The 17,500-nt window shown below is 46.1% G+C and overlaps 1 protein-coding gene across 2 annotated transcripts in view; it reads right to left on the bottom strand.

The window, feature by feature from the left end:
• clpb (ClpB family mitochondrial disaggregase) overlaps positions 1-17,500 on the bottom strand; it is a 76,908-nt gene that overhangs the window by 2,826 nt on the left and 56,582 nt on the right. For both annotated transcript variants that reach the window (XM_055895088.1, XM_055895087.1), the window contains 5 exons: positions 5,970-6,047; positions 1,918-1,973; positions 1,753-1,797; positions 943-1,104; positions 569-725 (listed from right to left, as the gene is read on the bottom strand). In XM_055895088.1, coding sequence (XP_055751063.1) covers positions 569-725; positions 943-1,104; positions 1,753-1,797; positions 1,918-1,973; positions 5,970-6,047 — 498 coding nt within the window. The remainder of the gene's footprint in view (positions 1-568; positions 726-942; positions 1,105-1,752; positions 1,798-1,917; positions 1,974-5,969; positions 6,048-17,500) is intronic.

Genomic DNA, 17,500 nt, shown 5'->3' with positions numbered 1-17,500 from the left:
TGTCTGTGTCTGTGCGCGTGTCTGTGTCTGTGCGCGTGTCTGTGTCTGTGCGCGTGTCTGTGTCTGTGTCTGTGCGCGTGTCTGTGTCTGTGTCTGTGCGCGTGTCTGTGTCTGTGTCTGTGCGCGTGTCTGTGTCTGTGTCTGTGCGCGTGTCTGTGTCTGTGCGTGTCTGTGTGTGTCTGTGCGTGTCTGTGTCTGCGCGTGTCTGTGTCTGCGCGTGTCTGTGTCTGTGCGCGTGTCTGTGTCTGTGCGCGTGTCTGTGTCTGTGTCTGTGCGCGTGTCTGTGTGTGTGTCTGTGTCTGTGCGCGTGTCTGTGTCTGTGCGCGTGTCTGTGTCTGTGCGCGTGTCTGTGTCTGTGTCTGTGCGCGTGTCTGTGTCTGTGTGCGTGTCTGTGTCTGTGTCTGTGCGTGTCTGTGTCTGTGTCTGTGCGTGTCTGTGTCTGTGCGTGTCTGTGCGTGTCTGTGTGTGCGTGTCTGTGTGTGCGTGTCTGTGTGTGCGTGTCTGTGTGTGCGTGTCTGTGTGTGCGTGTCTGTGCGTGTCTGTGCGTGTCTGTGCGTGCGTGTCTCACCCAGGTTGTCGACCAGTTTCCTGCGGCTGAGCTCCTGGACCTCCTGGCGGAGCTGCAATGCATGCTGAGCAATGTCATCACTGGCCACGTTCGAGGTCATGATGAAGATGGCGTCCTTACACTCAATGGTCTTCCCCTTCCCATCTGTAAGACGGCCCTGAGCGCGCCGCGAGAGAGAGAGACACAGAGAGAGAGAGAGAGCGAGAGAAACAGAGACAGAGAGGTAGAGAGAGAGAGGTAGAGAGAGAGAGAGACAGAGAGAGAGACAGAGAGAGAGACAGAGAGAGAGAGAGAGACTCAAGGATCTAGAAAAGTGACACAGTAGAACCTGTGATTTTGAACGGTTAAAAAACGTTCTGTGTGTGCGTGTGTACCTCATCGAACAGCTGTAGCATGATGGTCAGTACGTCTGGGTGGGCCTTGTCCACCTCGTCAAACAGAACCACAGCATTGGGATACGCCTTCAACTGTTTAGTCAGCTGACCTCCCTCTTCATGACCAACATAACCTGGAGGAGAACCTATGAATTTAGCCACCTAGACAGAGAAACAGAGAGAGAGAGAGAGACAGAGAGAGGTGGAGAAAGGTGGGAGCGAGTTAGAGAGAGATTGTGAGAGAGGGAGAGATAGACGGCAGAGAGAAAGAGAGAGAGAGAGATGAAAAGTTAGAAATTGTGAGAGAATTATGATAACAGGTAGATGAACCTATTGAACTGAAGATGACGTCACATCACTACTTCCTCTGGTACAAGAACAAAGTTTTGGGGCCGTTTGGGAAGAGTGAGAGTTCTCTCCTTCAGATGCTGCATCGCTCTGTGTTTCTGTGGGAACCTGGACACATCTCTTTGAATTGAATTGTGGGCGATGAGAGGTTAGACAGAGCCCAAGGTCGCTCAGTCAACACAGGGTTAAACTGTTCATGACAGCGACTGGGAAGCTGGTCCAAACGATGGCCGCAGATGACCCAGACAAGCCCTCGGCTATATTCCTGGCTGTGGGAACATGAAGTCTCTTCCTGGCTGTGGGAACATGAAGTCTCTTCCTGGCTGTGGGAACATGAAGTCTCTTCCTGGCTGTGGGAACATGACGTCTCTTCCTGGCTGTGGGAACATGAAGTCTCTTCCTGGCTGTGGGAACATGAAGTCTCTTCCTGGCTGTGGGAACGTGTTAATGATGATGTCATACCTCGTGCTTCTCCTGGAACTCAGACATGTCCACGCGGATGAATCCCTGAGAGAAGAAGGCTCATGGTTAATGAGCAGTAATAACACACGGGTACATAATATGATCCGTTTTGCTGATACCATGTGATTTCAGCTGTGCTGATGTGTGAACGTGTGTGACTGTTACCTTTTTCAGGTCCTTGTGCATATAACGAGCCACCTGTTTGGCCAGCTCAGTCTTACCTGTGGGAAGAGGAGAGCAGTAACCAATCAGAGTGCAGTATGGACAGAGCTTTGATCGTCAATGGTCTGACGTGTGTATCATCTCCAGATAGACGGTCTGTGTGTATTATCTCCATATGGACGGTCTGTGTGTATTATCTCCATATGGACGGTCTGTGTGTATTATCTCCAGATAGACAGTCTGTGTGTATTATCTCCAGATAGACAGTCTGTGTGTATTATCTCCAGATAGACGGTCTGTGTGTATTATCTCCAGATAGACGGTCTGTGTGTATTATCTCCATATGGACGGTCTGTGTGTATTATCTCCATATGGACGGTCTGTGTGTATTATCTCCAGATAGACGGTCTGTGTGTATTATCTCCATATGGACGGTCTGTGTGTATTATCTCCAGATAGACAGTCTGTGTGTATTATCTCCAGATAGACAGTCTGTGTGTATTATCTCCAGATAGACAGTCTGTGTGTATTATCTCCAGATAGACAGTCTGTGTGTATTATCTCCAGATAGACAGTCTGTGTGTATTATCTCCAGATAGACAGTCTGTGTGTATTATCTCCAGATAGACGGTCTGTGTGTATTATCTCCATATGGACGGTCTGTGTGTATTATCTCCAGATAGACGGTCTGTGTGTATTATCTCCAGATAGACAGTCTGTGTGTATTATCTCCAGATAGACAGTCTGTGTGTATTATCTCCAGATAGACAGTCTGTGTGTATTATCTCCAGATAGACAGTCTGTGTGTATTATCTCCAGATAGACAGTCTGTGTGTATTATCTCCAGATAGACAGTCTGTGTGTATTATCTCCAGATAGACAGTCTGTGTGTATTATCTCCAGATAGACAGTCTGTGTGTATTATCTCCAGATAGACAGTCTGTGTGTATTATCTCCAGATAGACAGTCTGTGTGTATTATCTCCAGATAGACAGTCTGTGTGTATTATCTCCAGATAGACAGTCTGTGTGTATTATCTCCAGATAGACAGTCTGTGTGTATTATCTCCAGATAGACAGTCTGTGTGTATTATCTCCAGATAGACAGTCTGTGTGTATTATCTCCAGATAGACAGTCTGTGTGTATTATCTCCAGATAGACAGTCTGTGTGTATTATCTCCAGATAGACAGTCTGTGTGTATTATCTCCAGATAGACAGTCTGTGTGTATTATCTCCAGATAGACAGTCTGTGTGTATTATCTCCAGATAGACAGTCTGTGTGTATTATCTCCAGATAGACAGTCTGTGTGTATTATCTCCAGATAGACAGTCTGTGTGTATTATCTCCAGATAGACAGTCTGTGTGTATTATCTCCAGATAGACAGTCTGTGTGTATTATCTCCAGATAGACAGTCTGTGTGTATTATCTCCAGATAGACAGTCTGTGTGTATTATCTCCAGATAGACAGTCTGTGTGTATTATCTCCAGATAGACAGTCTGTGTGTATTATCTCCAGATAGACAGTCTGTGTGTATTATCTCCAGATAGACGTCTGTGTGTATTATCTCCAGATAGACGTCTGTGTGTATTATCTCCAGATAGACGTCTGTGTGTATTATCTCCAGATAGACGTCTGTGTGTATTATCTCCAGATAGACGTCTGTGTGTATTATCTCCAGATAGACGTCTGTGTGTATTATCTCCAGATAGACGTCTGTGTGTATTATCTCCAGACAGTCTGTGTGTATTATCTCCAGACAGTCTGTGTGTATTATCTCCAGATAGTCTGTGTGTATTATCTCCAGATAGACAGTCTGTGTGTATTATCTCCAGATAGACAGTCTGTGTGTATTATCTCCAGATAGACAGTCTGTGTGTATTATCTCCAGATAGACAGTCTGTGTGTATTATCTCCAGATAGACAGTCTGTGTGTATTATCTCCAGATAGACAGTCTGTGTGTATTATCTCCAGATAGACAGTCTGTGTGTATTATCTCCAGATAGACAGTCTGTGTGTATTATCTCCAGATAGACAGTCTGTGTGTATTATCTCCAGATAGACAGTCTGTGTGTATTATCTCCAGATAGACAGTCTGTGTGTATTATCTCCAGATAGACGTCTGTGTGTATTATCTCCAGATAGACGTCTGTGTGTATTATCTCCAGATAGACGTCTGTGTGTATTATCTCCAGACAGTCTGTGTGTATTATCTCCAGACAGTCTGTGTGTATTATCTCCAGACAGTCTGTGTGTATTATCTCCAGACAGTCTGTGTGTATTATCTCCAGACAGTCTGTGTGTATTATCTCCAGACAGTCTGTGTGTATTATCTCCAGACAGTCTGTGTATATTATCTCCAGACAGTCTGTGTGTATTATCTCCAGATAGACAGTCTGTGTGTATTATCTCCAGATAGTACACACAGACTGTCTATCTCCAGATAGATAGATGAGGACTGGCCATGTGTTAAATATTAATGTCCCCTGGCCACTGTCGCTGGAGGCAGAGAGAATATGAACACTGCCTCCCCTCTGTCTCCCAGCCCTGTCATATCTCTCTCACACACACACCATACATCCCTAAACCCGGTCATATATAATATATATATATATCACACACACACACCATACATCCCTAAACCCGGTCATATATAATATATATATATATCACACACACACACCATACATCCCTAAACCCTGTCATATCTTACCCAGAACCACTGCTGCTGACTCTCTCTCTATCTCTGTGTGTGTGTGTGTGTGTGTGTGTGTGTGTGTGTGTGTGTGTGTGTGTGTGTGTGTGTGTGTGTGTGTGTGTGTGTGTGTGTGTGTGTGTGTGTGTGTGTGTGGTTGTGTGTGTGAGAGAGAGAGTAGTTCTATAGGTGTACAAGTGTACAGTCATAACGTAGTTGCCAGATCGGTTTGTAAATGGCATATCAACCAACGTCAGAGGAGTAGGCTAAAGCACAAACAGATCTGGCAACCACACTATTGTAAATAACATTTTGTAGGCTACTTATGATGTAATTGTAGACTACCTATTATCGTTGGATATCCATTCATGCTTTTGTATACACTGTTGATATTTGTAAATTGACCAATGACATCATGCCACAGCCAGCCATGATTACAATCACCTGTGTGTGTCCAATGGAAACCTGTATTTACTGGTGACCTGCAGTGCTTAACAGGAAACCCAGATGAAGCCTGTATATATACTGGTGACCTGCAGTGTTTAACAGGAAACCCAGATGAAGCCTGTATATATACTGGTGACCTGCAGTGCTTAACAGGAAACCCAGATGAAGCCTGTATATATACTGGTGACCTGCAGTGTTTAACAGGAAACCCAGATGAAGCCTGTATATATACTGGTGACCTGCAGTGTTTAACAGGAAACCCAGATGAAGCCTGTATATATACTGGTGACCTGCAGTGTTTAACAGGAAACCCAGATGAAGCCTGTATATATACTGGTGACCTGCAGTGCTTAACAGGAAACCCAGATGAAGCCTGTATATATACTGGTGACCTGCAGTGTTTAACAGGAAACCCAGATGAAGCCTGTATATATACTGGTGACCTGCAGTGTTTAACAGGAAACCCAGATGAAGCCTGTATATATACTGGTGACCTGCAGTGTTTAACAGGAAACCCAGATGAAGCCTGTATATATACTGGTGACCTGCAGTGTTTAACAGGAAACCCAGATGAAGCCTGTATATATACTGGTGACCTGCAGTGTTTAACAGGAAACCCAGATGAAGCCTGTATATATACTGGTGACCTGCAGTGTTTAACAGGAAACCCAGATGAAGCCTGTATATATACTGGTGACCTGCAGTGTTTAACAGGAAACCCAGGTGAAGCCTGTATATATACTGGTGACCTGCAGTGTTTAACAGGAAACCCAGGTGAAGACAGCTTGCTGTGGAAATGTTGGTGAATAAACGACGACATTGGTGCTACCCGTGTCTGTTAACCAGGCTAGTGCTACAGACAGGCTCCATGACATCACAGCTGAGTGGAACGAGGGATGTAGAGGAGTTACCAATTCCAGAGGAGCCGAGGAAGAGGAAGACGAGGGGATGTTCTTCGTCATACCAGCCATTCTCCTTCCTCCTGATCGCTGTAGACAGAGAGAGGGATGTGGTTAGAGAGAGAGAGAGAGAGATTGAGAGAGAGAGAAAGAGAGAGAAAGAGAAAGAGAAAGAGAAAGAGAGAGAGAGAGAGAGAGAGAGAGAGATCTCTAAAGTTGAATCCATCAATGCCTCGGGAGGGAGGGGGATAATTATCACAGGCTATCCTGCCTCCCCACTCCCTCTCCCCCCGTCATCTCCCTTTCCCAACCTCCCTCAATCCCTTCTCCTGTCCTCTCCCTCTCCCAGTCAGTAGGGCCATTAGCCAGAGGTAATCGTGTTAGCCTCCCCGGCGCAGCCAAAGCTAAATCAGGTTAGCATGGATCTGAGCCTCTCTCTCTCTCACACACACGACTTGCCCAGAGAAGAGAGCCTTGCCTACCTTACCCAACCATCACCCCAGCAACCAACCCTGGGTGGGAGGGCGGGAGGGAGGGAGGGAGGGGGGAGGCACGGTAGGTGAGGGAGGGGGCGTGAGGGAGGGAGGAGAAAGGAGAAATAAAACACAGGGAACTTGGTCTGGTTCCAGCTGCCAAAAACACACATTACAATACATGTCTCATATCTCAGTCTGGTTGTACATGCAGCAGAGAGGACGCTGCAGTTTCTCAACAACCACCACAATGAGTTGTGTGTGTGTGTGTGTGTGTGTCCACTCTATGACAGAGAAACCCGTTGATCCGCCTCTCCCTGTCGTAACAGCACACTCCATCCATCTAAGTACAAACTTCTCACTAGAACAGAGATAGAGGGGCTGAACGATAGAGGAAGAGATGGAGAGAAGAGATGGAGAGAAGAGATGGAGAGAGGAGATGGAGAGAAGAGATGGAGAGAGGAACGGAGAGAGGAGATGGAGAGAGGAGATGGAGAGAAGAGATGGAGAGAAGAGATGGAGAGAAGAGATGGAGAGAGGAGATGGAGAGAAGAGATGAGAGAAGAGATGGAGAGAAGAGATGGAGAGAAGAGATGGAGAGAAGAGATGGAGAGAAGAGATGAGAGAGGAGATGGAGAGAAGAGATGGAGAGAGGAGATGGAGAGAGGAGATGGAGAGAAGAGATGGAGAGAAGAGATGGAGAGAAGAGATGGAGAGAAGAGATGGAGAGAGGAGATGGAGAGAAGAGATGAGAGAAGAGATGGAGAGAAGAGATGGAGAGAAGAGATGGAGAGAAGAGATGGAGAGAAGAGATGGAGAGAGGAACGGAGAGAGGAGATGGAGAGAAGAGATGGAGAGAAGAGATGGAGAGAAGAGATGGAGAGAAGAGATGGAGAGAAGAGATGAGAGAGGAGATGGAGAGAAGAGATGGAGAGAGGAGATGGAGAGAAGAGATGAGGAGAGGAGATGGAGAGAAGAGATGGAGAGAAGAGATGAGAGAAGAGATGGAGAGAAGAGATGGAGAGAAGAGATGAGAGAGGAACGGAGAGATTAAGGAGGTTGAGTTAAAAGGGGACACAGGGTTGAGGAAAATAAGAGAGAGGGAGAGATATGAGAGTTGGTAGAGAGAGGGAGAGATATGAGAGTTGGTAGAGAGAGGGAGAGATATGAGAGTTGGTAGAGAGGGGGAGAGATATGAGAGTTGGTAGAGAGAGGGAGAGATATGAGAGTTGGTAGAGAGAGGGAGAGATATGAGAGTTGGTAGAGAGAGGGAGAGATATGAGAGTTGGTAGAGAGAGGGAGAGATATGAGAGAGGGAGAGATATGAGAGTTGGTAGAGAGAGGGAGAGATATGAGAGTTGGTAGAGAGAGGGAGAGATATGAGAGTTGGTAGAGAGAGAGAGATATGAGAGTTGGTAGAGAGAGGGAGAGATATGAGAGTTGGTAGAGAGAGGGAGAGATATGAGAGTTGGTAGAGAGAGGGAGAGATATGAGAGAGGGAGAGATATGAGAGTTGGTAGAGAGAGGGAGAGATATGAGAGTTGGTAGAAAGAGGGAGAGATATGAGAGTTGGTAGAGAGAGGGAGAGATATGAGAGTTGGTAGAGAGAGGGAGAGATATGAGAGTTGGTAGAGAGAGGGAGAGATATGAGAGTTGGTAGAGAGAGGGAGAGATATGAGAGTTGGTAGAGAGAGGGAGAGATATGAGAGTTGGTAGAGAGAGGGAGGGATATGAGAGTTGGTAGAGAGAGGGAGAGATATGAGAGTTGGTAGAGAGAGGGAGAGATATGAGAGTTGGTAGAGAGAGGGAGAGATACGAGAGTTGGTAGAGAGAGGGAGAGATATGAGAGTTGGTAGAGAGAGGGAGAGATATGAGAGTTGGTAGAGAGAGGGAGAGATATGAGAGTTGGTAGAGAGAGGGAGAGATATGAGAGTTAGTAGAGAGAGGGAGAGATATGAGAGTTGGTAGAGAGAGGGAGAGATATGAGAGTTGGTAGAGAGAGGGAGAGATATGAGAGTTGGTAGAGAGAGGGAGAGATATGAGAGTTGGTAGAGAGAGGGAGAGATATGAGAGTTGGTAGAGAGAGGGAGAGATATGAGAGTTGGTAGAGAGAGGGAGAGATATGAGAGTTGGTAGAGAGATGGATTGAGAGAATGAGAGGCGGAGGAATTGGTAGAGAGATAAATTGAGAGAAGGAAGAGTGATTGTCATGAAGATGAATACTGACGCCCACAGGCTATACTTCTACGAGCCAGTCTGACTTATTACTGTCTGTGTGTGTGTGTGTGTGTGTGTGTGTGTGTGTGTGTGTGTGTGTGTGTGTGTGTGTGTGTGTGTGTGTGTGTGTTAAACAGACTGAATGACAGTGTAACCTGCAGAAGAGAGCGTCTGTGTTAGCTGATTGAGATTGACTTTGGCAGAAGGACGCACTGACAGCCCTCAAAGAACACGTTCTAGAACAAGAACAGTACAACACACACACACACATACACACACACACACACACACACACAAACACACACACACACACGGTACTGACCAGGTCTGGTAGGGTAGCGGACTATAATGTGATAAGAGGATCATCCTCCACAATGACTTCTAGCCTGAGAGTTGAACAAGGATCAATCCACTCCTTCCTGTGTGTGTGTGTGGTGTGTGTGTGTGTGGTGTGTGTGTATATGGTGTGTGTGTGTATGGTGTGTGTATGGTGTGTGTGTGTGTGTGTGGTGTGTGTGTGGTGTGGTGTGTGGTGTGTGCGTGTGTGGTGTGTGTGTGTGTGTGTGTGTGTGTGTGGTGTGTGTGTGTGGTGTGTGTGATCTTCCCTCTCCAAACAGAGACAGTGTTTGTAGCCAGAGACCAGTCATGGGTCATCCAGGAGGAACCTGCCTCGCAACATGGAACTAGTTCTAAAACCGCTGTCCCTCCCGTCTCTGCCCCTCCCGTCTCTGCCCCGCCCGTCTCTGCCCCGCCCGTCCCTGCCCCGCCCGTCCCTGCCCCGCCCGTCCCTGCCCCGCTCGTCCCTGCCCCGCCCGTCTCTGCCCCGCCCGTCTCTGCCCCTCCCGTCTCTGCCCCGCCCGTCCCTGCCCCGCCCGTCCCTGCCCCGCCCGTCCCTGCCCCTCCCGTCCCTGCCCCTCCCGTCTCTGCCCCGCCCGTCCCTGCCCCGCCCGTCCCTGCCCCGACCGTCTCTGCCCCGCCCGTCTCTGCCCCGCCCGTCTCTGCCCCGCCCGTCCCTGCCCCTCCCGTCTCTGCCCCTCCCGTCTCTGCCCCTCCCGTCTCTGCCCCTCCCGTCTCTGCCCCTCCCGTCTCTGTTTCTCAACTCAATTCAAGGGGCTTTAGAATAGTTAAAGTACAAAAGGGAAAATAAATAAACATAAATATGGGTTGTATTTACAATGGTGTTTGCTCTTCACTGGTTGCCCTTTTCTTGTGGCAACAGGTCACAAATATTGCTGCTGTGATGGCTCTCTCTCTGATCTATTTCTCCCTTTGTCTCATCTCTTTCTCCGTGTCTCTCATCTCCTTCTCTGTCTCACATCTCCTTCTCTGTCTCACATCTCCTTCTCTGTCTCACATCTCCTTCTCTGTCTCACATCTCCTTCTCTGTCTCACATCTCCTTCTCTGTCTCACATCTCCTTCTCTGTCTCACATCTCCTTCTCTGTCTCTCTCTGTGTCTCATCTACTCCCTCTCATCTCCTTCTCTGTCTCTCTCCGTGTCTCATCTCCTCTCTCTCTGTGTCTCATCTCCTTCTCTGTCTCTCATCTCCTTCTCTCTCTGTCTCTCACATCTCCTTTTCTGTCTCGCTCTGTGTCTCATCTCCTTCTCTGTCTCTCTCTGTGTCTCATCTCCTCTCTCTCTGTGTCTCATCTCCTTCTCTGTCTCGCTCTGTGTCTCATCTCCTTCTCTGTCACACATCTCCTTCTCTGTCTCTCTGTGTCACATCTCCTCTCTCTCATCTCCTTCTCTGTCTCTCTCATCTCCTCTCTCTCTGTCTCTCTTATATATTTCTCTACTGATCACTCTCCTTCTCATCTCCTTCTCTGTCTCTCTCTGTGTCTCTCATCTCCTCTCTCTGTGTCGCATCTCCTCTCTCTCATCTCCTTCTCTGTCTCTCTCATCTCCTCTCTCTCTGTCTCTCTTATATATTTCTCTATTGATCACTCTCCTTCTCATCTCCTTCTCGCTCTTCCTTTCTGTCACACTCTCTTATCCCTCCAGGCCGTTGGGTGCTTGTAAAAAGCATTAGCTAGAGCTGTCATTGTGTGTGTGTCCTCACCCCTCCTCTCTTTGTGTTGTTGCTGATCATCACCATCATCCCTCAGTCTGTTAGCTGATATTTTCACTGTGTGTGTGTGTGTGTGTGTGTGAGACCGTGTGTGTGTGTGTGTGTGTTTGTATGTGTGTGATATATTCACTGTATTACTTCACAGGGATCAATAAGCTCTTCCTTTATCGCTGTGGTGATGTGTCTCAGATTGCTTTCAGGACAATTTGCCACGACAACAACCACCATTCATCACATCAGCCACAGAGACCTCGACAACTGCCCTGCCTGGACCACAGCTCCCAGCATGCAATCTGCTCTGCCTGCTGCCACTGACTACACATCCCAGCATTCCCACTGATAATGGGGGTGATCTAGGATGTTGAGTTTGTAGTCACACAGCCAGTGGACCCTGCTGCTGTTCCTAGTGACAAGACAAACACATTCACATAGTGGACCAGCAGATCACCAGACATTCTAAACAGAACACATTCACATAGTGGACCAGGACATCACCAGACATTCTAAACAGAACACATTCACATAGTGGACCAGGACATCACCAGACATTCTAAACAGAACACATTCACATAGTGGACCAGGACATCACCAGACATTCTAAACAGAACACATTCACATAGTGGACCAGGACATCACCAGACATTCTAAACAGAACACATTCACATAGTGGACCAGGACATCACCAGACATTCTAAACAGAACACATTCACATAGTGGACCAGGACATCACCAGACATTCTAAACAGAACACATTCACATAGTGGACCAGGACATCACCAGACATTCTAAACAGAACACATTCACATAGTGGACCAGGACATCACCAGACATTCTAAACAGAACACATTCACATAGTGGACCAGGACATCACCAGACATTCTAAACAGAACACATTCACATAGTGGACCAGGACATCACCAGACATTCTAAACAGAACACATTCACATAGTGGACCAGGACATCACCAGACATTCTAAACAGAACACATTCACATAGTGGACCAGGACATCACCAGACATTCTAAACAGAACACATTCACATAGTGGACCAGGACATCCCCAGACATTCTAAACAGAACACATTCACATAGTGGACCAGCACATCACCAGACATTCTAAACAGAACACATTCACATAGTGGACCAGGACATCACCAGACATTCTAAACAGAACACATTCACATAGTGGACCAGCACATCACCAGACATTCTAAACAGAACACATTCACATAGTGGACCAGGACATCACCAGACATTCTAAACAGAACACATTCACATAGTGGACCAGGACATCACCAGACATTCTAAACAGAACACATTCACATAGTGGACCAGCACATCACCAGACATTCTAAACAGAACACATTCACATAGTGGACCAGGACATCACCAGACATTCTAAACAGAACACATTCACATAGTGGACCAGGACATCACCAGACATTCTAAACAGAACACATTCACATAGTGGACCAGGACATCACCAGACATTCTAAACAGAACACATTCACATAGTGGACCAGGACATCACCAGACATTCTAAACAGAACACATTCACATAGTGGACCAGGACATCACCAGACATTCTAAACAGAACACATTCACATAGTGGACCAGGACATCACCAGACATTCTAAACAGAACACATTCACATAGTGGACCAGGACATCACCAGACATTCTAAACAGAACACATTCACATAGTGGACCAGGACATCACCAGACATTCTAAACAGAACACATTCACATAGTGGACCAGGACATCACCAGACATTCTAAACAGAACACATTCACATAGTGGACCAGGACATCACCAGACATTCTAAACAGAACACATTCACATAGTGGACCAGGACATCACCAGACATTCTAAACAGAACACATTCACATAGTGGACCAGGACATCCCCAGACATTCTAAACAGAACACATTCACATAGTGGACCAGGACATCACCAGACATTCTAAACAGAACACATTCACATAGTGGACCAGGACATCACCAGACATTCTAAACAGAACACATTCACATAGTGGACCAGGACATCACCAGACATTCTAAACAGAACACATTCACATAGTGGACCAGGACATCACCAGACATTCTAAACAGAACACATTCACATAGTGGACCAGGACATCACCAGACATTCTAAACAGAACACATTCACATAGTGGACCAGGACATCACCAGACATTCTAAACAGAACACATTCACATAGTGGACCAGGACATCACCAGACATTCTAAACAGAACACATTCACATAGTGGACCAGGACATCACCAGACATTCTAAACAGAACACATTCACATAGTGGACCAGGACATCACCAGACATTCTAAACAGAACACATTCACATAGTGGACCAGGACATCACCAGACATTCTAAACAGAACACATTCACATAGTGGACCAGGACATCACCAGACATTCTAAACAGAACACATTCACATAGTGGACCAGGACATCCCCAGACATTCTAAACAGAACACATTCACATAGTGGACCAGGACATCACCAGACATTCTAAACAGAACACATTCACATAGTGGACCAGGACATCACCAGACATTCTAAACAGAACACATTCACATAGTGGACCAGGACATCACCAGACATTCTAAACAGAACACATTCACATAGTGGACCAGGACATCACCAGACATTCTAAACAGAACACATTCACATAGTGGACCAGGACATCACCAGACATTCTAAACAGAACACATTCACATAGTGGACCAGGACATCACCAGACATTCTAAACAGAACACATTCACATAGTGGACCAGGACATCCCCAGACATTCTAAACAGAACACATTCACATAGTGGACCAGGACATCACCAGACATTCTAAACAGAACACATTCACATAGTGGACCAGGACATCACCAGACATTCTAAACAGAACACATTCACATAGTGGACCAGGACATCACCAGACATTCTAAACAGAACACATTCACATAGTGGACCAGGACATCACCAGACATTCTAAACAGAACACATTCACATAGTGGACCAGGACATCACCAGACATTCTAAACAGAACACATTCACATAGTGGACCAGGACATCACCAGACATTCTAAACAGAACACATTCACATAGTGGACCAGGACATCACCAGACATTCTAAACAGAACACATTCACATAGTGGACCAGGACATCACCAGACATTCTAAACAGAACACATTCACATAGTGGACCAGGACATCACCAGACATTCTAAACAGAACACATTCACATAGTGGACCAGGACATCACCAGACATTCTAAACAGAACACATTCACATAGTGGACCAGGACATCACCAGACATTCTAAACAGAACACATTCACATAGTGGACCAGGACATCCCCAGACATTCTAAACAGAACACATTCACATAGTGGACCAGGACATCACCAGACATTCTAAACAGAACACATTCACATAGTGGACCAGGACATCACCAGACATTCTAAACAGAACACATTCACATAGTGGACCAGGACATCACCAGACATTCTAAACAGAACACATTCACATAGTGGACCAGGACATCACCAGACATTCTAAACAGAACACATTCACATAGTGGACCAGGACATCACCAGACATTCTAAACAGAACACATTCACATAGTGGACCAGGACATCACCAGACATTCTAAACAGAACACATTCACATAGTGGACCAGGACATCACCAGACATTCTAAACAGAACACATTCACATAGTGGACCAGGACATCACCAGACATTCTAAACAGAACACATTCACATAGTGGACCAGGACATCACCAGACATTCTAAACAGAACACATTCACATAGTGGACCAGGACATCACCAGACATTCTAAACAGAACACATTCACATAGTGGACCAGGACATCACCAGACATTCTAAACAGAACACATTCACATAGTGGACCAGGACATCACCAGACATTCTAAACAGAACACATTCACATAGTGGACCAGGACATCACCAGACATTCTAAACAGAACACATTCACATAGTGGACCAGGACATCACCAGACATTCTAAACAGAACACATTCACATAGTGGACCAGGACATCACCAGACATTCTAAACAGAACACATTCACATAGTGGACCAGGACATCACCAGACATTCTAAACAGAACACATTCACATAGTGGACCAGGACATCACCAGACATTCTAAACAGAACACATTCACATAGTGGACCAGGACATCACCAGACATTCTAAACAGAACACATTCACATAGTGGACCAGGACATCACCAGACATTCTAAACAGAACACATTCACATAGTGGACCAGGACATCACCAGACATTCTAAACAGAACACATTCACATAGTGGACCAGGACATCACCAGACATTCTAAACAGAACACATTCACATAGTGGACCAGGACATCACCAGACATTCTAAACAGAACACATTCACATAGTGGACCAGGACATCACCAGACATTCTAAACAGAACACATTCACATAGTGGACCAGGACATCACCAGACATTCTAAACAGAACACATTCACATAGTGCCACATGTACATGTCTTTCCACTGTTGTGTTGCAGTGGGTTGTTATTGCCATTAGACAACTACTGTGCAGTTCTGGAGTGGTACAAGGTACCTGGCAACCGCAGACACAGAAGCCTCACTCCACACAATCTCTGTGTGTCTCAGCGATCGATACACAGCCTCCATGGATCCACAATTTAATATCAGCTATTTACTGGCCTCTACCTTGTTGTACTCGAAGTCATCTCCCCTTCTCTTCTCTCTCTCTCCATCTCTCTTGCCAACAGTCCTTTCTTTCGCCATCTCTCTTGCCAACTCTCTCTCTCTCTCTCTCGCTCGCTCACCAGATAGCATCACTTCCTCCAGGAGGACATTGACACAGGAAAGAACAGGAGGAGAGGTAGAGATGAAGGGCGGGAAGGAGTCATTGAAAGAGGTAAGGGAGAAAATCAACAGAAAGGCGGAGAGAGGGGGAGGGCGGGAATTGGAGATGGAGAGACGGAAGGGGGAGGGAGAGATTGAGAGAGGTCTGGATTATGTCTCTCTGTAATCGTGTTAGTTGGCGGCTCGAGGCCTGGCCTCTCCAGCTGTTCAACACACACACACACACACACACACACACACACACACACACACACACACACCACCTGTGTCTGCCTGATGGACAGCTCATTCATCACAATTAACCAATTACAGCCTCTGCCTGCCTGACTGAGAAAGAGGGAGAGAAAGAGAGGGAGGAGAGAGAGAGAGACAGTGAGAGAGAGAGACACACAGATAGAGAGAGAGAGGGGAGAGAGAAAGGGAGAGGGAGCGACAGAGAGAGGGGGAGAGAGGGGGAAGAGAGAGACAGAGATAGATACAGACAGCCCGAGAGAGAGAGAGACAGAGAGAGATAGACAGACAGACAGAGAGACATACAGATAGAGAGGGGGAAAGAGACAGAGACAGAGAGAGAAAGACAGAGAGCGCGAGAGGGGAAGAGAGAGAGACAGAAGGCGCGAGACAGAGTGCAAGACAATGGGAGAGGGGGAGAGAGAGAGAGAAAGGGGGAGAGAGATAGAGAGAGAGAGGGGGAGAGAGAGAGAGAAAGGGGGAGAGAGAAAGAGACAGAGAGACAGATAGAGGGAGAGAGAGAGCGACAGAGAGCGAGAGAGACTGTGTGTGTGTATACTTTGTGTGTGTACTTTGCGTATGTGTACTTTGCGTATGTGTGTGTGTGTATACTTTGTGTGTGTGTATACTTTGTGTGTGTGTGTGTATACTTTCTGTGTGTATAGTTTTTGTGTGTATAGTTTGTGTGTGTGTATACTTTATACTTTGTGTGTGTGTGTGTATATACTTTGTGTGTGTGTGTATACTTTGTGTGTGTGTGTGTATACTTTGTGTGTGTGTGTATACTTTGTGTGTGTGTGTGTGTGTGTGTGTATACTTTGTGTGTGTGTTTGTGTGTGTGTGTATACTTTGTGTGTGTATGTGTGTGTATACTTTGTGTGTGTATGTGTGTATACTTTGTGTGTGTGTGTGTGTGTATACTTTGTGTGTGTGTGTGTGTGTATACTTTGTGTGTGTGTGTGTGTATACTTTGTGTGTGTGTGTGTGTGTATACTTTGTGTGTGTGTATATACTTTGTGTGTGTGTGTGTGTGTGTGTGTGTGTGTGTGTGTGTGTGTGTATATACTTTGTGTGTGTGTGTGTATACTTTGTGTGTGTGTGTGTGTATACTTTGTGTGTGTGTGTGTGTGTGTATATACTTTGTGTGTGTGTGTGTGTGTGTGTATATACTTTGTGTGTGTGTGTGTGTGTATACTTTGTGTGTGTGTGTGTGTGTATACTTTGTGTGTGTGTGTGTGTGTGTATACTTTGTGTGTGTGTGTATGTGCGTATACTTTGTGTGTGTGTGTATGTGTGTATACTTTGTGTGTGTGTGTATGTGTGTATACTTTGTGTGTGTGTGTGTGTGTGTGTGTGTGTGTGTGTGTGTGTATACTTTGTGTGTGTGTGTATACTTTGTGTGTGTTTACTTTGTGTGTGTGTGTGTGTGTGTGTATACTTTGTGTGTGTGTGTGTGTGTGTGTATACTTTGTGTGTGTGTGTGTGTGTGTATATACTTTGTGTGTGTGTATGTGTGTGTGTGTATACTTTGTGTGTGTGTGTGTGTGTGTGTGTTTGTATACTTCGTGTGTGTGTGTGTGTGTGTGTGTTTACTTTGTGTGTGTATACTTTGTGTGTGTGTGTATAATTTGTGTGTGTGTGTGTGTATACTTTGTGTGTGTGTGTGTG

This window comes from Salvelinus fontinalis, chromosome 33 (assembly GCF_029448725.1).
Source record: "Salvelinus fontinalis isolate EN_2023a chromosome 33, ASM2944872v1, whole genome shotgun sequence".
Lineage (NCBI taxonomy): Eukaryota > Metazoa > Chordata > Actinopteri > Salmoniformes > Salmonidae > Salvelinus > Salvelinus fontinalis.
This window is presented reverse-complemented; position numbering and strand designations above follow the sequence as displayed.